Here is a 26,529-nt window from a genome sequence, read left to right on the forward strand (position 1 = left end):
TCAATTCAAATGTCCAGTACCGAAATGGAAGAGAGAACTACTGAGGAAATATCTACATTTTCGGAATCTCAACCGCAATCAAGTACAACATTATTTGAATCATCACCTCAATCGCCTACCATATCCAGTAGTTCAGTTCAAATGTCCAGTACCGAAAAGGAAGAGAGAACTACAGAGGAAAAATCTACATTTTCGGAATCTCAACCGCAATCAAGTACAACATTATTTGAATCACCATCTCGATCGCCTACAATATCCCGTACTTCCGTTCAAATGTCCAGTACCGAAAAGGAAGAGAGAACTACAGAGGAAAAATCTACTTCAGTTCAAATGTCCAGTACCGAAAAGGAAGAGAGATCTACAGAGGAAAAATCTACATTTTCGGAATCTGAACCGCAATCAAGTACAACATTATTTGTATCATCACCTCAATCGCCAACAATATCCGTTCAAATGTCCAGTACCGAAAAGGAAGAGAGAACTACAGAGGAAAAATCTACATTATCGGAATCTCAACAGCAATTAAGCACAACTGTTTCAAAGTACTTTCCTCAATTGAGTACAATATCCAGTAGATATTTTCAAACATCGAGTACAGAAAAATACGCGACAACTCCAGAGAAAAAGTATTCATTTTCGGAATCTTTACCGCAATCAAGTTCAACATTATTGGAATCATCACTTCAATCGCCTACAATATCCAGTAGTTCAGTTCAAATGTCCAGTACCGAAAAGGAAGAGAGAACTACAGAGGAAAAATCTACATTTTCGGAATCTCAACCGCAATCAAGTACAACATTATTTGAATCATCACCTCAATCGCCTACACTATCCAGTAGTTCAGTTCAAATGTCCAGTACCGCAAAGGAAGAGAGAACTACAGAGGAAAAATCTACATTTTCGGAATCTCAACCGCAATTAAGCACAACTGTTTCAACGTCTTTTCCTCAATTAAGTACAATACCCAGTAGATATTTTCAAACATCGAGTACAGAAAAATACGCAACAACTCCAGAGGAAAATTTTACATCTTCGGAATCTCAACCGCAATCAAGTACAACATTATTCAAATCATCACCTCAATCGCCTACAATTTCCAGTAGTTCAGTTCAAATGTACAGTACCGAAATGGAAGAGAGAACTACCGAGGAAAAATCTACATTTTCGGAATCTCAACCGCAATCAAGTACAACATTATTTGAATCATCACCTCAATCGCCTACAATATCCAGTAGTTCAGTTCAAATGTCCAGTACCGAAAAGGAAGAGAGAACTACAGAGGAAAAATCTACATTTTCGGAATCTCAACCGCAATCAAGTACAACATTATTTGAATCATCATCTCAATCGCCTACAATTTTCAGTAGTTCAGTTCAAATGTCCAGTACCGAAAAGGAAGAGAGAACTACAGAGGAAAAATCTACATTTTCGGAATCTCAACCGCAATCAAGTACAACATTATTCAAATCATCACCTCAATCGCCTACAATATCCAGTAGTTCAGTTCAAATGTCCAGTACCGAAATGGAAGAGAGAACTACAGAGGAAAAATCTACATTTTCGGAATCTCAACCGCAATCAAGTACAACATTATTTGAATCATCATCTCAATCGCCTACAATATCCAGTACTTCCGTTCAAATGTCCAGTACCGAAAAGGAAGAGAGAACTACAGAGGAAAAATCTACTTCAGTTCAAATGTCCAGTACCGAAAAGGAAGAGAGAACTACAGAGGAAAAGTCTACATTTTCGGAATCTCAACCGCAATCAAGCACAACTGTTTCAAAGTCCTTTTCTCAATTGAGTACAATATCCAGTAGATATTTTCAAAAATCGAGTACAGAAAAATACGCAACAACTCCAGAGGAAAAGTATACATTTTCGGAATCTCAACCGCAATCAAGTACATCATTATTGGAATCATCACCTCAATCGCCTAATATATCCAGTACTTCAGTTCAAATGTCCAGTACCGAAAAGGAAGAGAGAATTACAGAGGAAAAATCTACATTTTCGGAATCTCAACCGCAATCAAGTACAACATTATTTGAATCATCACCTCAATCGCCAACAATATCAAGTACTTCCGTTCAAATGTCCAGTACCGAAAAGGAAGAGAGAACTACAGAGGAAAAATCTACATTATCGGAATCTCAACAGCAATTAAGCACAACTGTTTCAAAGTCCTTTCCTCAATTGAGTACAATATCCAGTAGATATTTTCAAACATGGAGTACAGAAAAATACGCAACAACTTCAGAGGAAAAGACTACATTTTCGGAATCTCAACCGCAATCGAGTACAACATTATGGGAATCATCATCTCAATCGCCTCCAATATCCAGTACTTCAGTTCAAAAGACCAGTACCGAAAAGGAAGAGAGAACAGAGGAAAAGTCTTCATTTTCGGGATCTCAAACACAACTAAATACAACATTATTGGAATCATTACCTACTTCGCCAACAATATCCAGTACTTCAGTTCACATGTCCAGTACCGAAAAGAAAGAGAGAACTACAGAGGAAATGTCTACATTTTCGGAATCTCAAACGCAATCAAGTATATCATTATTAGAATCAGCACCTCAATCGCCTACAATATCCAGTACTTCAGTTCAAATGTCCAGTACCGAAAAGGAAGAGAGAACTACAGAGGAAAAATCTACATTTTCGGAATCTCAAACACAATCAAGTACAACATTATTGGAATCATCACCTCAATCGCCTACAAAATCCAGTAGTTCAGTTCAAATGTCCAGTACCGAAAAGGAAGAGAGAACTACAGAGGAAATATCTACATTTTCGGAATCTCAACCGCAATCGAGTCCAACATTATTGAAATCATCACCTCAATCGCCTACAATATCCAGTACTTCAGTTCAAAAGACCAGTACCGAAAAGGAAGAGAGAACTACAGAGGAAAAGTCTTCATTTTCGGAATCTCAAACACAACCAAATGCAACATTATTGGAATCATTACCTCAATCGCCAACAATTTCCAGTACTTCAGTTCACATGTCCAGTACCGAAAAGGAAGAGAGAACTACAGAGGAAATGTCTAAATTTTCGGAATCTCAAACGCAATCAAGTACATCATTATTGGAATCAGCACCTCAATCGCCTACAATATCCAGTACTTCATTTCAAATGTCCAGTACCGAAAAGGAAGAGAGAACTACAGAGGAAAAATCTACAATTTCGGAATCTCAACCGCAATCATGTACAACATTATTTGAATCATCACCTCAATCGCCTACAATATCCAGTAGTTCAGTTCAAATGTCCAGTACCGAAAAGGAAGAGAAAACTACAGAGGAAAAATCTACATTTTCGGAATCTCAACCGCAATCAAGTACAACATTATTTGAATCATCACCTCAATCGCCAACAATATCCAGTACTTCCGTTCAAATGTCCAGTACCGAAAATGAAGAGAGAACTACAGAGGAAAAATCTACATTATCGGAATCTCAACAGCAATTAAGCACAACTGTTTCAAAGTCCTTTCCTCAATTGAGTACAATATCCAGTAGATATTTTCAAACATCGAGTACAGAAAAATACGCAACAACTCCAGAAGAAAAGTCTACATTTTCGGAATCTCAACCGCAATCGAGTACAACATTATGGGAATCATCATCTCAATCGCCTTCAATATCCAGTACTTCAGTTCAAAAGACCAGTACCGAAAAGGAAGAGAGAACTACAGAGGAAAAGTCTTCATTTTCGGAATCTCAAACACAACCAAATATAACATTATTGGAATCATTACCTCAATCGCCAACAATATCCAGTACTTCAGTTCACATGTCCAGTACCGAAAAGGAAGAGAGAACTACAGAGGAAATGTCTACATTTCCGGAATCTCAAACGCAATCAAGTGCATCATTATTGGAATCAGCACCTCAATCGCCTACAATATCTAGTACTTCAGTTCAAATGTCCAGTTCCGAAAAGGAAGAGAGAACTACAGAGGAAAAATCTACATTTTCGGAATCTCAAACACAATCAAGTACAACATTATTGGAATCATCACCTCAATCGCCTACAAAATCCAGTAGTTCAGTTCAAATGTCCAGTACCGAAAAGGAAGACAGAAGTACAGAGGAAAAATCTACATTTTCGGAATCTCAACCGCAATCAAGCACAACTGTTTCAACGTCTTTTCCTCAATTGAGTACAATATCCAGTAGTTATTTACAAACATCGAGTACAGAAAAACACGCAACAACTCCAGAGGAAATGTCTTCATTTTCGGAATCTCTACCGCAATCAAGTTCAACATTATTGGAATCATCACTTCAATCGCCTACAATATCCAGTAGTTCAGTTCAAATGTCCAGTACCGAAAAGGAAGAGAGAACTACAGAGGAAAAATCTACATTATCGGAATCTCAACAGCAATTAGGCACAACTGTTTCAAAGTCCTTTCCTCAGTTGAGTAGAATATCCAGTAGATATTTTCAAACATCGAGTACAGAAAAACACGCAACAACTCCAGAGGAAAAGTCTACATTTTCGGAATCTCAACCGCAATCGAGTACAACATTATTGGAATCATCACCTCAATGGCCTACAATATCCAGTACTTCAGTTCAAATGTCCAGTACCGAAAAGAAAGAGAGAACTACAGAGGAAAAATCTACATTATCGGAATCTCAACAGCAATTAAGCACAACTGTTTCAAAGTCCTTTCCTCAATTGAGTACAATATCCAGTAGATATTTTCAAACATCGAGTACAGAAAAACACGCAACAACTCCAGAGGAAAAGTCTACATTTTCGGAATCTCAACCGCAATCAAGTACATCATTATTTGAAACATCACCTCAATCGCCTAATATATCCAGTACTTCAGTTCAAATGTCCAGTACCGTAAAGGAAGAGAGAACTACGGAGGAAAAATCTACATTTTCGGAATCTCAATCGCAATCAAGTACAACATTATTTGAATCATCACCTCAATCGCCAACAATATCCAGTACTTCCGTTCAACTGTCCAGTACCGAAAAGGAAGAGAGAACTACTGAGGAAATGTCTACTTCAGTTCAAATGTCCAGTACCGAAAAGGAAGAGAGAACTACAGAGGAAAAATCTACATTTTCGAAATCTCAAACACAATCAAGTACAACATTATTGGAATCATCACCTCAATCGCCTACAATATTCAGAAGTTCAGTTCACATGTCCAGTACCGAAAAGGGAGAGAGAACTACAGAGGAAAAGTCTACATTTTCGGAATCTCACCCGCAATCAAGTACATCTTTATTTGAATCATCACCTCAATCGCCAACAATATCCAGTAGTTCCGTTCAAATGTCCAGTACCGAAAAGGAAGAGAGAACTACAGAGGAAAAATCTACATTATCGGAATCTCAACAGCAATTAGGCACAACTGTTTCAAAGTCCTTTCCTCAATTGAGTACAATATCCAGTAGATATTTTCAAACATCGAGTACAGAAAAATACGCAACAACTCAAGAGGAAAAGTCCACATTTTCAAAATCTCAACCGCAATCGAGTACAACATTATTGGAATCATCACCTCAATCGCCTACAATATCCAGTACTTCAGTTCACATGTCCAGTACCGAAAAGGGAGAGAGAACTACAGAGGAAAAGTCTACATTTTCGGAATCTCACCCGCAATCAAGTACAACATTATTTGAATCATCACCTCAACCGCCAACAATATCCAGTACTTCCGTTCAAATGTCCAGTACCGAAAAGGAAGAGAGAACTACGGAGGAAAAATCTACATTATCGGAATCTCAACAGCAATTAAGCACAGCTGTTTCAAAGTCCTTTCCTCAATTGAGTACAATAACCAGTAGATATTTTCAAACATCGAGTACAGAAAAATACGCAACAACTCCAGAGGAAAAATCTACATTTTCGGAATCTCAACCGCAATCGAGAACAACATTATGGGAATCATCATCTCAATCGCCTTCAATATCCAGTACTTCAGTTCACATGTCCAGTACGGAAAAGGAAGAGAGAACTACACAGGAAAAATCTACATTTTCAGAATCTCAAACACAATCAAGTACAACATTATTGGAATCATCACCTCAATCGCCTACAATATCCAGTAGTTCAGTTCAAATGTCCAGTATCGAAAAGGAAGAGAGAACTACAGAGGAAAAATCTACATTTTCGGAATCTGAACCACAATCAAGCACAACTGTTTCAAAGTTTTTTCCTCAATTGAGTACAAAATCCAGTAGTTATTTTCAAACATCGAGTACAGAAAAATACGCAACAACTCCAGAGGAAAAGTCTACATTTTCGAAATCTCAACCGCAATCGAGTACAACATTATTGGAATCATCACCTCAATCGCCTACAATATCCAGTACTTCAGTTCAAATGTCCAGTACCGAAAAGGAAGAGAGAACTACAGAGGAGAAATCTACATTTTCGGAATCTCAACTGCAATCAAGTACAACATTATTTGAATCATCATCTCAATCGCCTACAATATCCAGTACTTCCGTTCAAATGTCCAGTACCGAAAAGGAAGAGAGAACTACAGAGGAAAAATCTACATTATCGGAATCTCAACAGCAATTAAGCACAACTGTTTCAAAGCCCTTTCCTCAAATGAGTACAATATCCAGTAGATATTTTCAAACATCGAGTACAGAAAAATACCCAACAACTCCAGAGGAAAAGTCTACATTTTCGGAATCTCAACCGCAATCAAGTAAAACATTATTGGAATCATCACCTCAATCGCCTACAATATCCAGTAGTTCAGTTCAAATGTCCAGTACCGAAAAGGAAAAGAGAACTACAGAAGAAAAGTCTACATTTTCGGAATCTCACCCGCAATCAAGTACAACATTATTTGAATCATCACCTCAACCGCCAACAATATCCAGTACTTCCGTTCAAATGTCCAGTACCGAAAAGGAAGAGAGAACTACAGAGGAAAAATCTACATTATCGGAATCTCAACAGCAATTAAGCACAACTGTTTCAAAGTCCTTTCCTCAATTGAGTACAATATCCAGTAGATATTTTCAAACATCGAGTACAGAAAAATACGCAACAACTCCAGAGGAAAAATCTACATTTTCGGAATCTCAACCGCATTCGAGAACAACATTATGGGAATCATCATCTCAATCGCCTTCAATATCCAGTACTTCAGTTCACATGTCCAGTACCGAAAAGGAAGAGAGAACTACACAGGAAAAATCTACATTTTCGGAATCTCAAACACAATCAAGTACAACATTATTGGAATCATCACCTCAATCGCCTGCAATATCCAGCAGTTCAGTTCTAATTTCCAGTACCGAAAAGGAAGACAGAACTACAGAGGAAAAATCTACATTTTCGGAATCTCAACCGCAATCAAGCACAACTGTTTCAAAGTTTTTTCCTCAATTGAGTACAAAATCTAGTAGTTATTTTCAAACATCGAGTACAGAAAAATACGCAACAACTCCAGAGGAAAAGTCTACATTTTTGAAATCTCAACCGCAATCGAGTACAACATTATTGGAATCATCACCTCAATCGCCTACAATATCCAGTACTTCAGTTCAAATGTCCAGTTCCGAAAAGGAAGAGAGAACTACAGAGGAAAAATCTACATTTTCGGAATCTCAACTGCAATCAAGTACAACATTATTTGAATCATCATCTCAATCGCCTACAATATCCAGTACTTCCGTTCAAATGTCCAGTACCGAAAAGGAAGAGAGAACTACAGAGGAAAAATCTATATTATCGGAATCTCAACAGCAATTAAGCACAACTGTTTCAAAGCCCTTTCCTCAAATGAGTACAATATCCAGTAGATATTTTCAAACATCGAGTACAGAAAAATACGCAACAACTCCAGAGGAAAAGTCTTCATTTTCGGAATCTCAACCGCAATCAAGTACAACATTATTGGAATCATCACCTCAATCGCCTACAATATCCAGCAGTTCAGTTCAAATGTCCAGTACCGAAAAGGAAGACAGAACTACAGAGGAAAAATCTACATTTTCGGAATCTCAAACACAATCAAGTACAACATTATTGGAATCATCACCTCAATCGCCTAGAATATCCAGTAGTTCAGTTCAAATGTCCAGTATCGAAAAGGAAGAGAGAACTACAGAGGAAAAATCTACATTTTCGGAATCTGAACCGCAATCAAGTACAACATTATTGGAATCATCACCTCATTCGCCCATAATATCCAGTAGTTCAGTTCACATGTCCAGTACCGAAAAGGGAGAGAGAACTACAGAGGAAAAGTCTACATTTTCGGAATCTCAACCGCAATCAAGTACAACATTATTTGAATCATCACCTCAATCGCCAACAATATCCAGTACTTCCGTTCAAATGTCCAGTACCGAAAAGGAAGAGAGAACTACAGAGAAAAAATCTACATTATCGGAATCTCTACAGCAAATAAGCACAACTGTTTCAAAGTCCTTTCCTCAATTGAGTACAATATCCAGTAAATATTTTCAAACATCGAGTACAGAAAAATACGCAACAACTCCAGAGGAAAAGTCTACATTTTCGGAATCTCAACCGCAATCAAGTACAACATTATTGGAATCATCACCTCAATCGCCTACAATATCCAGCAGTTCAGTTCAAATGTCCAGTACCGAAAAGGAAGACAGAACTACAGAGGAAAAATCTACATTTTCGGAATCTCAACCGCAATCAAGCACAACTATTTCAAAGATTTTTCCTCAATTGAGTTCAATATCCAGTAGTTATTTTCAAATATCGAGTACAGAAAAATACGCAAAAACTCCAGAGGAAAAGTCCACATTTTCGAAATCTCAACCGCAATCGAGTACAACATTATTGGAATCATCACCTCAATCGCCTACAATATCCAGTACTTCAGTTCAAATGTCCAGTACCGAAAAGGAAGAGAGAACTACAGAGGAAAAATCTACATTTTCGGAATCTCAACTGCAATCAAGTACAACATTATTTGAATCATCATCTCAATCGCCTACAATATCCAGTACTTCCGTTAAAATGTCCAGTACCGAAAAGGAAGAGAGAACTACAGAGGAAAAATCTACATTATCGGAATCTCAACAGCAATTAAGCACAACTGTTTCAAAGCCCTTTCCTCAATTGAGTACAATATCCAGTAGATATTTTCAAACATCGAGTACAGAAAAATACCCAACAACTCCAGAGGAAAAGTCTACATTTTCGGAATCTCAGCCGCAATCAAGTAAAACATTATTGGAATCATCACCTCAATCGCCTACAATATCCAGTAGTTCAGTTCAAATGTCCAGTACCGAAAAGGAAGAGAGAACAACAGAGGAAAAATCTACATTTGCGGAATCTCAACCGCAATCAAGTACAACATTATTTGAGTCATCACCTCAATCGCCAACAATATCCAGTACTTCCGTTCAAATGTCCAGTACCGAAAAGGAAGAGAGAACTACAGAGGAAAAATCTACATTATCGGAATCTCAACAGCAATTAAGCACAACTGTTTCAAAGTCCTTTCCTCAATTGAGTACAATATCCAGTAGATATTTTCAAACATCGAGTACAGAAAAATACGCAACAACTCCAGAGGAAAAATCTACATTTTCGGAATCTCAACTGCAATCAAGTACAACATTATTGGAATCGTCACCTCAATCGCCTACAATATCCAGTAGTTCAGTTCAAATGTCCAGTTTCGAAAAGGAAGAGAGAACTACAGAGGAAAAATCTACATTATCGAAATCTGAACCGCAATCAAGTACAACATTATTGGAATCATCACCTCATTCGCCCATAATATCCAGTAGTTCAGTTCACATGTCCACTACCGAAAAGGGAGAGAGAACTACAGAGGAAAAGTCTACATTTTCGGAATCTCAACCGCAATCAAGTACAACATTATTTGAATCATCACCTCAATCGCCAACAATATCCAGTACTTCCGTTCAAATGTCCAGTACCGAAAAGGAAGAGAGAACTACTGAGGAAAAATCTACTTCAGTTCAAATGTCCAGTACCGAAAAGGAAGAGAGAACTACAGAGGAAAAATCTACATTTTCGGAATCTCAAACACAATCAAGTACAACATTATTGGAATCATCACCTCAATCGCCTACAATATCCAGTAGTTCAGTTCAAATGTCCAGTTTCGAAAAGGAAGAGAGAACTACAGAGGGAAAATCTACATTTTCGGAATCTGAACCGCAATCAAGTACAACATTATTGGAATCATCACCTCATTCGCCCATAATATCCAGTAGTTCAGTTCACATGTCCACTACCGAAAAGGGAGAGAGAACTACAGAGGAAAAGTCTACATTTTCGGAATCTCAACCGCAATCAAGTACAACATTATTTGAATCATCACCTCAATCGCCAACAATATCCAGTACTTCCGTTCAAATGTCCAGTACCGAAAAGGAAGAGAGAACTACAGAGGAAAAATCTACATTATCTGAATCTCAACAGCAATTAAGCACAACTGTTTCAAAGTCCTTTCCTCAATTGAGTACAATATCCAGTAGATATTTTCAAACATCGAGTACAGAAAAATACGCAACAACTCCAGAGGAAAAGTCTTCATTTTCGGAATCTCAACCGCAATCAAGTACAACATTATTGGAATCATCACCTCAATCGCCTACAATATCCAGCAGTTCAGTTCAAATGTCCAGTACAGAAAAGGAAGAGGGAACTACAGAGGAAAAATCTACATTATCGAAATCTCAACAGCAATTAAGCACAACTGTTTCAAAGCCCTTTCCTCAATTAAGTACAATATCCAGTAGATATTTTCAAACATCGAGTACAGAAAAATACCCAACAGCTCCAGAGGAAAAGTCCACATTTTCGAAATCTCAACCGCAATCGAGTACAACATTATTGGAATCATCACCTCAATCGCCTACAATATCCAGTAGTTCAGTTCAAATGTCCAGTACCGAAATGGAAGAGAGAACTACAGAGGAAAAATCTACATTTTCGGAATCTCAACCGCAATCAAGTACAACATTATTTGAATCATCACCTCAATCGCCAACAATATCCAGTACTTCCGTTCAAATGTCCAGTACCGAAAAGGAAGAGAGAACTACAAAGGAAAAATCTACATTATCGGAATCTCAACAGCAATTAAGCACAACTGTTTCAAAGTCCTTTCCTCAATTGAGTACAATATCCAGTAGATATTTTCAAACATCGAGTACAGAAAAATACGCAACAACTCCAGAGGAAAAGTCTTCATTTTCGGAATCTCAACCGCAATCAAGTACAACATTATTGGAATCATCACCTCAATCGCCTACAATATCCAGCAGCTCAGTTCAAATGTCCAGTACAGAAAAGGAAGACAGAACTACAGCGGAAAAATCTACATTTTCGGAATCTCAACCGCAATCAAGCACAACTGTTTCAAAGATTTTTCCTCAATTGAGTACAATATCCAGTAGTTATTTTCAAACACCGAGTACAGAAAAATACGCAACAACTCCAGAGGAAAAGTCCACATTTTCGAAATCTCAACCGCAATCGAGTACAACATTATTGGAATCATCACCTCAATCGCCTACAATATCCAGTACTTCAGTTCAAATGTCCAGTACAGAAAAGGAAGAGAGAACTACAGAGGAAAAATCTACATTATCGAAATCTCAACAGCAATTAAGCACAACTGTTTCAAAGCCCTTTCCTCAATTGAGTACAATATCCAGTAGTTACTTTCAAACATCGAGTGCAGAAAAATACGCAACAAGTAGAGAGGAAAAGTCTACATTTTCGGAATCTCAACCGCAAACAAGTAAAACATTATTGGAATCATCACCTCGATCGTCTACAATATCCAGTAGTTCAGTTCAAATATCCAGTACCGAAGAGGAAGAGAGAACTACAGAGGAAAAATCTACATTTTCGGAATCTCAACCTCAATCAAGTACAACATTATTTGAATCATCACCTCAATCGCCTACAATAGTTAGTAGTTCAGTTCAAATGTCCAGTACCGAAAAGGAAGAGAGAACTACAGAGGAAAAATTTACATTTTCGGAATCTCAGCTGCAATCAAGTACAACATTATTTGAATCATCATCTCAATCGCCTACAATATCCAGTACTTCCGTTCAAATGTCCAGTTTCGAAAAGGAAGAGAGAACTACAGAGGGAAAATCTACATTTTCGGAATCTGAACCGCAATCAAGTACAACATTATTGGAATCATCACCTCATTCGCCCATAATATCCAGTAGTTCAGTTCACATGTCCAGTACCGAAAAGGGAGAGAGAACTACAGAGGAAAAGTCTACATTTTCGGAATCTCAACCGCAATCAAGTACAACATTATTCGAAACATCACCTCAATCGCCTACAATATCCAGTAGTTCAGTTCAAATATCCAGTACCGAAAAGGAAGAGAGAACTGCAGAGGAAAAATCTACATTTTCGGAATCTCAATCTCAATCAAGTACAACATTATTTGAATCATCACCTCAATCGCCTACAATAGTTAGTAGTTCAGTTCAAATGTCCAGTGCCGAAAAGGAAGAGAGAACTACAGAGGAAAAATCTACATTTTCGGAATCTCAAACACAATCAAGTACAACATTATTGGAATCATCACCTCAATCGCCTACAATATCCAGTAGTTCAGTTCAAATGTCCAGTTTCGAAAAGGAAGAGAGAACTACAGAGGGAAAATCTACATTTTCGGAATCTGAACCGCAATCAAGTACAACATTATTGGAATCATCACCTCATTCGCCCATAATATCCAGTAGTTCAGTTCACATGTCCAGTACCGAAAAGGGAGAGAGAACTACAGAGGAAAAGTCTACATTTTCGGAATCTCAACCGCAATCAAGTACAACATTATTTGAATCATCACCTCAATCGCCAACAATATCCAGTACTTCCGTTCAAATGTCCAGTACCGAAAAGGAAGAGAGAACTACAGAGGAAAAATCTACATTATCGGAATCTCAACAGCAATTAAGCACAACTGTTTCAAAGTCCTTTCCTCAATTGAGTACAATATCCAGTAGATATTTTCAAACATCGAGTACAGAAAAATACGCAACAACTCCAGAGGAAAAGTCTTCATTTTCGGAATCTCAACCGCAATCAAGTACAACATTATTGGAATCATCACCTCAATCGCCTACAATATCCAGCAGTTCAGTTCAAATGTCCAGTACAGAAAAGGAAGAGAGAACTACAGAGGAAAAATCTACATTATCGAAATCTCAACAGCAATTAAGCACAACTGTTTCAAAGCCCTTTCCTCAATTAAGTACAATATCCAGTAGATATTTTCAAACATCGAGTACAGAAAAATACCCAACAGCTCCAGAGGAAAAGTCCACATTTTCGAAATCTCAACCGCAATCGAGTACAACATTATTGGAATCATCACCTCAATCGCCTACAATATCCAGTAGTTCAGTTCAAATGTCCAGTACCGAAATGGAAGAGAGAACTACAGAGGAAAAATCTACATTTTCGGAATCTCAACCGCAATCAAGTACAACATTATTTGAATCATCACCTCAATCGCCAACAATATCCAGTACTTCCGTTCAAATGTCCAGTTCCGAAAAGCAAGAGAGAACTACAGAGGAAAAATCTACATTATCGGAATCTCAACAGCAATTAAGCACAACTGTTTCAAAGTCCTTTCCTCAATTGAGTACAATATCCAGTAGATATTTTCAAACATCGAGTACAGAAAAATACGCAACAACTCCAGAGGAAAAATCTACATTTTCGGAATCTCAACTGCAATCAAGTACAACATTATTGGAATCGTCACCTCAATCGCCTACAATATCCAGTAGTTCACTTCAAATGTCCAGTACCGAAAAGGAAGAGAGAACTACTGAGGAAAAATCTACTTCAGTTCAAATGTCCAGTACCGAAAAGGAAGAGAGAACTACAGAGGAAAGATCTACATTTTCGGAATCTCAAACACAATCAAGTACAACATTATTGGAATCATCACCTCAATCGCCTACAATATCCAGTAGTTCAGTTCAAATGTCCAGTTTCGAAAAGGAAGAGAGAACTACAGAGGGAAAATCTACATTTTCGGAATCTGAACCGCAATCAAGTACAACATTATTGGAATCATCACCTCATTCGCCCATAATATCCAGTAGTTCAGTTCACATGTCCACTACCGAAAAGGGAGAGAGAACTACAGAGGAAAAGTCTACATTTTCGGAATCTCAACCGCAATCAAGTACAACATTATTTGAATCATCACCTCAATCGCCAACAATATCCAGTACTTCCGTTCAAATGTCCAGTACCGAAAAGGAAGAGAGAACTACAGAGGAAAAATCTACATTATCGGAATCTCAACAGCAATTAAGCACAACTGTTTCAAAGTCCTTTCCTCAATTGAGTACAATATCCAGTAGATATTTTCAAACATCGAGTACAGAAAAATACGCAACAACTCCAGAGGAAAAGTCTTCATTTTCGGAATCTCAACCGCAATCAAGTACAACATTTTTGGAATCATCACCTCAATCGCCTACAATATCCAGCAGTTCAGTTCAAATGTCCAGTACAGAAAAGGAAGAGGGAACTACAGAGGAAAAATCTACATTATCGAAATCTCAACAGCAATTAAGCACAACTGTTTCAAAGCCCTTTCCTCAATTAAGTACAATATCCAGTAGATATTTTCAAACATCGAGTACAGAAAAATACCCAACAGCTCCAGAGGAAAAGTCCACATTTTCGAAATCTCAACCGCAATCGAGTACAACATTATTGGAATCATCACCTCAATCGCCTACAATATCCAGTAGTTCAGTTCAAATGTCCAGTACCGAAATGGAAGAGAGAACTACAGAGGAAAAATCTACATTTTCGGAATCTCAACCGCAATCAAGTACAACATTATTTGAATCATCACCTCAATCGCCAACAATATCCAGTACTTCCGTTCAAATGTCCAGTTCCGAAAAGCAAGAGAGAACTACAGAGGAAAAATCTACATTATCGGAATTTCAACAGCAATTAAGCACAACTGTTTCAAAGTCCTTTCCTCAATTGAGTACAATATCCAGTAGATATTTTCAAACATCGAGTACAGAAAAATACGCAACAACTCCAGAGGAAAAATCTACATTTTCGGAATCTCAACTGCAATCAAGTACAACATTATTGGAATCGTCACCTCAATCGCCTACAATATCCAGTAGTTCACTTCAAATGTCCAGTACCGAAAAGGAAGAGAGAACTACTGAAGAAAAATCTACTTCAGTTCAAATGTCCAGTACCGAAAAGGAAGAGAGAACTACAGAGGAAAAATCTACATTTTCGGAATCTCAAACACAATCAAGTACAACATTATTGGAATCATCACCCCAATCGCCTACAATATCCAGTAGTTCAGTTCAAATGTCCAGTTTCGAAAAGGAAGAGAGAACTACAGAGGGAAAATCTACATTTTCGGAATCTGAACCGCAATCAAGTACAACATTATTGGAATCATCACCTCATTCGCCCATAATATCCAGTAGTTCAGTTCACATGTCCACTACCGAAAAGGGAGAGAGAACTACAGAGGAAAAGTCTACATTTTCGGAATCTCAACCGCAATCAAGTACAACATTATTTGAATCATCACCTCAATCGCCAACAATATCCAGTACTTCCGTTCAAATGTCCAGTACCGAAAAGGAAGAGAGAACTACAGAGGAAAAATCTACATTATCGGAATCTCAACAGCAATTAAGCACAACTGTTTCAAAGTCCTTTCCTCAATTGAGTACAATATCCAGTAGATATTTTCAAACATCGAGTACAGAAAAATACGCAACAACTCCAGAGGAAAAGTCTTCATTTTCGGAATCTCAACCGCAATCAAGTACAACATTATTGGAATCATCACCTCAATCGCCTACAATATCCAGCAGTTCAGTTCAAATGTCCAGTACAGAAAAGGAAGAGGGAACTACAGAGGAAAAATCTACATTATCGAAATCTCAACAGCAATTAAGCACAACTGTTTCAAAGTCCTTTCCTCAATTGAGTACAATATCCAGTAGATACTTTCAAACATCGAGTACAGAAAAATACCCAACAGCTCCAGAGGAAAAGTCCACATTTTCGAAATCTCAACCGCAATCGAGTACAACATTATTGGAATCATCACCTCAATCGCCTACAATATCCAGTAGTTCAGTTCAAATGTCCAGTACCGAAATGGAAGAGAGAACTACAGAGGAAAAATCTACATTTTCGGAATCTCAACCGCAATCAAGTACAACATTATTTGAATCATCACCTCAATCGCCAACAATATCCAGTACTTCCGTTCAAATGTCCAGTACCGAACAGGAAGAGAGAACTACAGAGGAAAAATCTACATTATCGGAATCTCAACAGCAATTAAGCACAACTGTTTCAAAGTCCTTTCCTCAATTGAGTACAATATCCAGTAGATATTTTCAAACATCGAGTACAGAAAAATACGCCACAACTCCAGAGGAAAAGTCTTCATTTTCGGAATCTCAACCGCAATCAAGTACAACATTATTGGAATCATCACCTCAATCGCCTACAATATCCAGCAGCTCAGTTCAAATGTCCAGTACAGAAAAGGAAGACAGAACTACAGAGGAAAAATCTACATTTTCGGAATCTCAACCGCAATCAAGCACAACTGTTTCAAAGATTTTTCCTCAATTGAGTACAATATCCAGTAGTTATTTTCAAACACCGAGTACAGAAAAATACGCAACAACTCCAGAGGAAAAGTCCACATTTTCGAAATCTCAACCGCAATCGAGTACAACATTATTGGAATCATCACCTCAATCGCCTACAATATCCAGTACTTCAGTTCAAATGTCCAGTACAGAAAAGGAAGAGAGAACTACAGAGGAAAAATCTACATTATCGAAATCTCAACAGCAATTAAGCACAACTGTTTCAAAGCCCTTTCCTCAATTGAGTACAATATCCAGTAGTTACTTTCAAACATCGAGTGCAGAAAAATACGCAACAAGTCCAGAGGAAAAGTCTACATTTTCGGAATCTCAATTGAAAACAAGTAAAACATTATTGGAATCATCACCTCAATCGTCTACAATATCCAGTAGTTCAGTTCAAATATCCAGTACCGAAAAGGAAGAGAGAACTACAGAGGAAAAATCTACATTTTCGGAATCTCAACCTCAATCAAGTACAACATTATTTGAATCATCACCTCAATCGCCTACAATAGTTAGTAGTTCAGTTCAAATGTCCAGTACCGAAAAGGAAGAGAGAACTACAGAGGAAAAATTTACATTTTCGGAATCTCAGCTGCAATCAAGTACAACATTATTTGAATCATCATCTCAATCGCCTACAATATCCAGAACTTCCGTTCAAATGTCCAGTTTCGAAAAGGAAGAGAGAACTACAGAGGGAAAATCTACATTTTCGGAATCTGAACCGCAATCAAGTACAACATTATTGGAATCATCACCTCATTCGCCCATAATATCCAGTAGTTCAGTTCACATGTCCAGTACCGAAAAGGGAGAGAGAACTACAGAGGAAAAGTCTACATTTTCGGAATCTCAACCGCAATCAAGTACAACATTATTCGAATCATCACCTCAATCGCCTACAATATCCAGTAGTTCAGTTCAAATATCCAGTACCGAAAAGGAAGAGAGAACTGCAGAGGAAAAATCTACATTTTCGGAATCTCAACCTCAATCAAGTACAACATTATTTGAATCATCACCTCAATCGCCTACAATAGTTAGTAGTTCAGTTCAAATGTCCAGTACCGAAAAGGAAGAGAGAACTACAGAGGAAAAATCTACATTTTCGGAATCTCAAACACAATCAAGTACAACATTATTGGAATCATCACCTCAATCGCCTACAATATCCAGTAGTTCAGTTCAAATGTCCAGTTTCGAAAAGGAAGAGAGAACTACAGAGGGAAAATCTACATTTTCGGAATCTGAACCGCAATCAAGTACAACATTATTGGAATCATCACCTCATTCGCCCATAATATCCAGTAGTTCAGTTCACATGTCCAGTACCGAAAAGGGAGAGAGAACTACAGAGGAAAAGTCTACATTTTCGGAATCTCAACCGCAATCAAGTACAACATTATTTGAATCATCACCTCAATCGCCAACAATATCCAGTACTTCCGTTCAAATTTCCAGTACCGAAAAGGAAGAGAGAACTACAGAGGAAAAATCTACATTATCGGAATCTCAACAGCAATTAAGCACAACTGTTTCAAAGTCCTTTCCTCAATTGAGTACAATATCCAGTAGATATTTTCAAACATCGAGTACAGAAAAATACGCAACAACTCCAGAGGAAAAGTCTTCATTTTCGGAATCTCAACCGCAATCAAGTACAACATTATTGGAATCATCACCTCAATCGCCTACAATATCCAGCAGTTCAGTTCAAATGTCCAGTACAGAAAAGGAAGAGAGAACTACAGAGGAAAAATCTACATTATCGAAATCTCAACAGCAATTAAGCACAACTGTTTCAAAGCCCTTTCCTCAATTAAGTACAATATCCAGTAGATATTTTCAAACATCGAGTACAGAAAAATACCCAACAGCTCCAGATGAAAAGTCCACATTTTCGAAATCTCAACCGCAATCGAGTACAACATTATTGGAATCATCACCTCAATCGCCTACAATATCCAGTAGTTCAGTTCAAATGTCCAGTACCGAAATGGAAGAGAGAACTACAGAGGAAAAATCTACATTTTCGGAATCTCAACCGCAATCAAGTACAACATTATTTGAATCATCACCTCAATCGCCAACAATATCCAGTACTTCCGTTCAAATGTCCAGTACCGAAAAGGAAGAGAGAACTACAGAGGAAAAATCTACATTATCGGAATCTCAACAGCAATTAAGCACAACTGTTTCAAAGTCCTTTCCTCAATTGAGTACAATATCCAGTAGATATTTTCAAACATCGAGTACAGAAAAATACGCAACAACTCCAGAGGAAAAATCTACATTTTCGGAATCTCAACTGCAATCAAGTACAACATTATTGGAATCGTCACCTCAATCGCCTACAATATCCAGTAGTTCACTTCAAATGTCCAGTACCGAAAAGGAAGAGAGAACTACTGAGGAAAAATCTTCTTCAGTTCAAATGTCCAGTACCGAAAAGGAAGAGAGAACTACAGAGGAAAAATCTACATTTTCGGAATCTCAAACACAATCAAGTACAACATTATTGGAATCATCACCTCAATCGCCTACAATATCCAGTAGTTCAGTTCAAATGTCCAGTTTCGAAAAGGAAGAGAGAACTACAGAGGGAAAATCTACATTTTCGGAATCTGAACCGCAATCAAGTACAACATTATTGGAATCATCACCTCATTCGCCCATAATATCCAGTAGTTCAGTTCACATGTCCACTATCGAAAAGGGAGAGAGAACTACAGAGGAAAAGTCTACATTTTCGGAATCTCAACCGCAATCAAGTACAACATTATTTGAATCATCACCTCAATCGCCAACAATATCCAGTACTTCCGTTCAAATGTCCAGTACCGAAAAGGAAGAGAGAACTACAGAGGAAAAATCTACATTATCGGAATCTCAACAGCAATTAAGCACAACTGTTTCAAAGTCCTTTCCTCAATTGAGTACAATATCCAGTAGATATTTTCAAACATCGAGTACAGAAAAATACGCAACAACTCCAGAGGAAAAGTCTTCATTTTCGGAATCTCAACCGCAATCAAGTACAACATTATTGGAATCATCACCTCAATCGCCTACAATATCCAGCAGTTCAGTTCAAATGTCCAGTACAGAAAAGGAAGAGGGAACTACAGAGGAAAAATCTACATTATCGAAATCTCAACAGCAATTAAGCACAACTGTTTCAAAGCCCTTTTCTCAATTAAGTAAAATATCCAGTAGATATTTTCAAACATCGAGTACAGAAAAATACCCAACAGCTCCAGAGGAAAAGTCCACATTTTCGAAATCTCAACCGCAATCGAGTACAACATTATTGGAATCATCACCTCAATCGCCTACAATATCCAGTAGTTCAGTTCAAATGTCCAGTACCGAAATGGAAGAGAGAACTACAGAGGAAAAATCTACATTTTCGGAATCTCAACCGCAATCAAGTACAACATTATTTGAATCATCACCTCAATCGCCAACAATATCCAGTACTTCCGTTCAAATGTCCAGTACCGAAAAGGAAGAGAGAACTACAGAGGAAAAATCTACATTATCGGAATCTCAACAGCAATTAAGCACAACTGTTTCAAAGTTCTTTCCTCAATTGAGTACAATATCCAGTAGATATTTTCAAACATCGAGTACAGAAAAATACGCAACAACTCCAGAGGAAAAGTCTTCATTTTCGGAATCTCAACCGCAATCAAGTACAACATTATTGGAATCATCACCTCAATCGCCTACAATATCCAGCAGTTCAGTTCAAATGTCTAGTACAGAAAAGGAAGAGAGAACTACAGAGGAAAAATCTACATTATCGAAATCTCAACAGCAATTAAGCACAACTGTTTCAAAGCCCTTTCCTCAATTAAGTACAATATCCAGTAGATATTTTCAAACATCGAGTACAGAAAAATACCCAACAGCTCCAGAGGAAAAGTCCACATTTTCGAAATCTCAACCGCAATCGAGTACAACATTATTGGAATCATCACCTCAATCGCCTACAATATCCAGTAGTTCAGTTCAAATGTCCAGTACCGAAATGGAAGAGAGAACTACAAAGGAAAAATCTACATTTTCGGAATCTCAACCGCAATCAAGTACAACATTATTTGAATCATCACCTCAATCGCCAGCAATATCCAGTACTTCCGTTCAAATGTCCAGTACCGAAAAGCAAGAGAGAACTACAGAGGAAAAATCTACATTATCGGAATCTCAACAGCAATTAAGCACAACTGTTTCAAAGTCCTTTCCTCAATTGAGTACAATATCCAGTAGATATTTTCAAACATCGAGTACAGAAAAATACGCAACAACTCCAGAGGAAAAATCTACATTTTCGGAATCTCAACTGCAATCAAGTACAACATTATTGGAATCGTCACCTCAATCGCCTACAATATCCAGTAGTTCACTTCAAATGTCCAGTACCGAAAAGGAAGAGAGAACTACTGAAGAAAAATCTACTTCAGTTCAAATGTCCAGTACCGAAAAGGAAGAGAGAACTACAGAGGAAAAATCTACATTTTCGGAATCTCAAACACAATCAAGTACAACATTATTGGAATCATCACCTCAATCGCCTACAATATCCAGTAGTTCAGTTCAAATGTCCAGTTTCGAAAAGGAAGAGAGAACTACAGAGGGAAAATCTACATTTTCGGAATCTGAACCGCAATCAAGTACAACATTATTGGAATCATCACCTCATTCGCCCATAATATCCAGTAGTTCAGTTCACATGTCCACTACCGAAATGGAAGAGAGAACTACAGAGGAAAAATCTACATTTTCGGAATCTCAACCGCAATCAAGTACAACATTATTTGAATCATCACCTCAATCGCCAACAATATCCAGTACTTCCGTTCAAATGTCCAGTACCGAAAAGGAAGAGAGAACTACAGAGGAAAAATCTACATTATCGGAATCTCAACAGCAATTAAGCACAACTGTTTCAAAGTCCTTTCCTCAATTGAGTACAATATCCAGTAGATATTTTCAAACATCGAGTACAGAAAAATACGCAACAACTCCAGAGGAAAAGTCTTCATTTTCGGAATCTCAACCGCAATCAAGTACAACATTATTGGAATCATCACCTCAATCGCCTACAATATCCAGCAGTTCAGTTCAAATGTCTAGTACAGAAAAGGAAGAGAGAACTACAGAGGAAAAATCTACATTATCGAAATCTCAACAGCAATTAAGCACAACTGTTTCAAAGCCCTTTCCTCAATTAAGTACAATATCCAGTAGATATTTTCAAACATCGAGTACAGAAAAATACCCAACAGCTCCAGAGGAAAAGTCCACATTTTCGAAATCTCAACCGCAATCGAGTACAACATTATTGGAATCATCACCTCAATCGCCTACAATATCCAGTAGTTCAGTTCAAATGTCCAGTACCGAAATGGAAGAGAGAACTACAGAGGAAAAATCTACATTTTCGGAATCTCAACCGCAATCAAGTACAACATTATTTGAATCATCACCTCAATCGCCAGCAATATCCAGTACTTCCGTTCAAATGTCCAGTACCGAAAAGCAAGAGAGAACTACAGAGGAAAAATCTACATTATCGGAATCTCAACAGCAATTAAGCACAACTGTTTCAAAGTCCTTTCCTCAATTGAGTACAATATCCAGTAGATATTTTCAAACATCGAGTACAGAAAAATACGCAACAACTCCAGAGGAAAAATCGACATTTTCGGAATCTCAACTGCAATCAAGTACAACATTATTGGAATCGTCACCTCAATCGCCTACAATATCCAGTAGTTCACTTCAAATGTCCAGTACCGAAAAGGAAGAGAGAACTACTGAGGAAAAATCTACTTCAGTTCAAATGTCCAGTACCGAAAAGGAAGAGAGAACTACAGAGGAAAAATCTACATTTTCGGAATCTCAAACACAATCAAGTACAACATTATTGGAATCATCACCTCAATCGCCTACAATATCCAGTAGTTCAGTTCAAATGTCCAGTTTCGAAAAGGAAGAGAGAACTACAGAGGGAAAATCTACATTTTCGGAATCTGAACCGCAATCAAGTACAACATTATTGGAATCATCACCTCATTCGCCCATAATATCCAGTAGTTCAGTTCACATGTCCACTACCGAAAAGGGAGAGAGAACTCCAGAGGAAAAGTCTTCATTTTCGGAATCTCAACCGCAATCAAGTACAACATTATTGGAATCATCACCTCAATCGCCTACAATATCCAGCAGTTCAGTTCAAATGTCCAGTACAGAAAGGGAAGAGGGAACTACAGAGGAAAAATCTACATTATCGAAATCTCAACAGCAATTAAGCACAACTGTTTCAAAGCCCTTTTCTCAATTAAGTACAATATCCAGTAGATATTTTCAAACATCGAGTACAGAAAAATACCCAACAGCTCCAGAGGAAAAGTCCACATTTTCGAAATCTCAACCGCAATCGAGTACAACATTATTGGAATCATCACCTCAATCGCCTACAATATCCAGTAGTTCAGTTCAAATGTCCAGTACCGAAATGGAAGAGAGAACTACAGAGGAAAAATCTACATTTTCGGAATCTCAACTGCAATCAAGTACAACTTTATTTGAATCATCACCTCAAACGCCAACAATATCCAGTACTTCCGTTCAAATGTCCAGTACCGAAAAGGAAGAGAGAACTACAGAGGAAAAATCTACATTATCGGAATCTCAACAGCAATTAAGCACAACTGTTTCAAAGTCCTTTCCTCAATTGAGTACAATATCCAGTAGATATTTCCAAACATCGAGTACAGAAAAATACGCAACAACTCCAGAGGAAAAGTCTTCATTTTCGGAATCTCAACCGCAATCAAGTACAACATTATTGGAATCATCACCTCAATCGCCTACAATATCCAGCAGTTCAGTTCAAATGTCCAGTACAGAAAAGGAAGACAGAACTACAGAGGAAAAATCTACATTTTCGGAATCTCAACCGCAATCAAGCACAACATTATTGGAATCATCACCTCAATCGCCTACAATATCCAGTACTTCAGTTCAAATGTCCAGTACCGAAAAGGAAGAGAGAACTACTGAGGAAAAATCTACTTCAGTTCAAATGTCCAGTACCGAAAAGGAAGAGAGAACTACAGAGGAAAAATCTACATTTTCGGAATCTCAAACACAATCAAGTACAACATTATTGGAATCATCACCTCAATCGCCTACAATATCCAGTAGTTCAGTTCAAATGTCGAGTACCGAAAAGGAAGAGAGAACTACAGAGGAAAAATCTACATTTGCGGAATTTCAACCGCAATCAAGTACAACATTATTCGAATCATCACCTCAATCGCCTACAATATCCAGTACTTCAGTTCAAATGTCCAGTACCGAAAAGGAAGAGAGAACTACAGAGGAAAAATCTACTTCAGTTCAAATGTCCAGTACCGAAAAGGAAGAGAGAACTACAGAGGAAAAATCTACATTTTCGGAATCTCAACCGCAATCAAGTACAACATTATTTGAATCATCACCTCAATCGCCAACAATATCCAGTACTTCCGTTCAAATGTCCAGTACCGAAAAGGAAGAGAGAACTACAGAGGAAAAATCTACATTATCGGAATCTCAACAGCAATTAAGCACAACTGTTTCAAAGTCCTTTCCTCAATTGAGTACAATATCCAGTAGATATTTTCAAACATCGAGTACAGAAAAATACGCAACAACTCCAGAGGAAAAGTCTTCATTTTCGGAATCTCAACCGCAATCAAGTACAACATTATTGGAATCATCACCTCAATCGCCTACAATATCCAGCAGTTCAGTTCAAATGTCCAGTACAGAAAAGGAAGAGGGAACTACAGAGGAAAAATCTACATTATCGAAATCTCAACAGCAATTAAGCACAACTGTTTCAAAGCCCTTTCCTCAATTAAGTACAATATCCAGTAGATATTTTCAAACATCGAGTACAGAAAAATACCCAACAGCTCCAGAGGAAAAGTCCACATTTTCGAAATCTCAACCGCAATCGAGTACAACATTATTGGAATCATCACCTCAATCGCCTACAATATCCAGTAGTTCAGTTCAAATGTCCAGTACCGAAATGGAAGAGAGAACTACAGAGGAAAAATCTACATTTTCGGAATCTCAACCGCAATCAAGTACAACATTATTTGAATCATCACCTCAATCGCCAACAATATCCAGTACTTCCGTTCAAATGTCCAGTACCGAAAAGGAAGAGAGAACTACAGAGGAAAAATCTACATTATCGGAATCTCAACAGCAATTAAGCACAACTGTTTCAAAGTCCTTTCCTCAATTGAGTACAATATCCAGTAGATATTTTCAAACATCGAGTACAGAAAAATACGCAACAACTCCAGAGGAAAAGTCTTCATTTTCGGAATCTCAACCGCAATCAAGTACAACATTATTGGAATCATCACCTCAATCGCCTAAAATATCCAGCAGTTCAGTTCAAATGTCCAGTACAGAAAAGGAAGACAGAACTACAGAGGAAAAATCTACATTTTCGGAATCTCAACCGCAATCAAGCACAACTGTTTCAAAGATTTTTCCTCAATTGAGTACAATATCCAGTAGTTATTTTCAAACATCGAGTACAGAAAAATACGCAACAACTCCAGAGGAAAAGTCCACATTTTTGAAATCTCAACCGCAATCGAGTACAACATTATTGGAATCATCACCTCAATCGCCTACAATATCCAGTACTTCAGTTCAAATGTCCAGTACAGAAAAGGAAGAGATAACTACAGAGGAAAAATCTACATTATCGAAATCTCAACAGCAATTAAGCACAACTGTTTCAAAGCCCTTTCCTCAATTGAGTACAATATCCAGTAGTTACTTTCAAACATCGAGTGCAGAAAAATACGCAACAAGTCCAGAGGAAAAGTCTACATTTTCGGAATCTCAACCGCAAACAAGTAAAACATTATTGGAATCATCACCTCAATCGTTTACAATATCCAGTAGTTCAGTTCAAATATCCAGTACCGAAAAGGAAGAGAGAACTACAGAGGAAAAATCTACATTTTCGGAATCTCAACCTCAATCAAGTACAACATTATTTGAATCATCACCTCAATCGCCTACAATAGTTAGTAGTTCAGTTCAAATGTCCAGTACCGAAAAGGAAGAGAGAACTACAGAGGAAAAATTTACATTTTCGGAATCTCAGCTGCAATCAAGTTCAACATTATTTGAATCATCATCTCAATTGCCTACAATATCCAGTACTTCCGTTCAAATGTCCAGTTTCGAAAAGGAAGAGAGAACTACAGAGGGAAAATCTACATTTTCGGAATCTGAACCGCAATCAAGTACAACATTATTGGAATCATCACCTCATTCGCCCATAATATCCAGTAGTTCAGTTCACATGTCCAGTACCGAAAAGGGAGAGAGAACTACAGAGGAAAAGTCTACATTTTCGGAATCTCAACCGCAATCAAGTACAACATTATTCGAATCATCACCTCAATCGCCTACAATATCCAGTAGTTCAGTTCAAATATCCAGTACCGAAAAGGAAGAGAGAACTACAGAGGAAAAATCTACATTTTCGGAATCTCAACCTCAATCAAGTACACTATTATTTGAATCATCACCTCAATCGCCTACAATAGTTAGTAGTTCAGTTCAAATGTCCAGTACCGAAAAGGAAGAGAGAACTACAGAGGAAAAATCTACATTTTCGGAATCTCAAACACAATCAAGTACAACATTATTGGAATCATCACCTCAATCGCCTACAATATCCAGTAGTTCAGTTCAAATGTCCAGTTTCGAAAAGGAAGAGAGAACTACA

General features: G+C 37.7%; 1 protein-coding gene across 1 annotated transcript in view; it reads left to right on the top strand.

Annotated features, from left to right (window-relative positions):
* Window positions 1-23,418, top strand: part of LOC119555891 (uncharacterized threonine-rich GPI-anchored glycoprotein PJ4664.02-like) — a gene marked incomplete at its 3' end in the record, with an annotated part of 54,720 nt that extends 31,302 nt beyond the window's left edge. The window contains exons 17-25 of the mRNA XM_037867555.1: window positions 1,513-1,563; window positions 1,909-1,953; window positions 2,235-2,352; window positions 2,576-2,658; window positions 4,054-4,101; window positions 8,884-8,934; window positions 9,409-9,483; window positions 14,275-14,349; window positions 23,371-23,418. Coding sequence (XP_037723483.1) covers window positions 1,513-1,563; window positions 1,909-1,953; window positions 2,235-2,352; window positions 2,576-2,658; window positions 4,054-4,101; window positions 8,884-8,934; window positions 9,409-9,483; window positions 14,275-14,349; window positions 23,371-23,418 — 594 coding nt within the window. The remainder of the gene's footprint in view (window positions 1-1,512; window positions 1,564-1,908; window positions 1,954-2,234; window positions 2,353-2,575; window positions 2,659-4,053; window positions 4,102-8,883; window positions 8,935-9,408; window positions 9,484-14,274; window positions 14,350-23,370) is intronic.
* Window positions 23,419-26,529: the final 3,111 nt, after the last annotated feature.

The sequence above is a fragment of the Drosophila subpulchrella genome, chromosome X (assembly GCF_014743375.2).
Source record: "Drosophila subpulchrella strain 33 F10 #4 breed RU33 chromosome X, RU_Dsub_v1.1 Primary Assembly, whole genome shotgun sequence".
Lineage (NCBI taxonomy): Eukaryota > Metazoa > Arthropoda > Insecta > Diptera > Drosophilidae > Drosophila > Drosophila subpulchrella.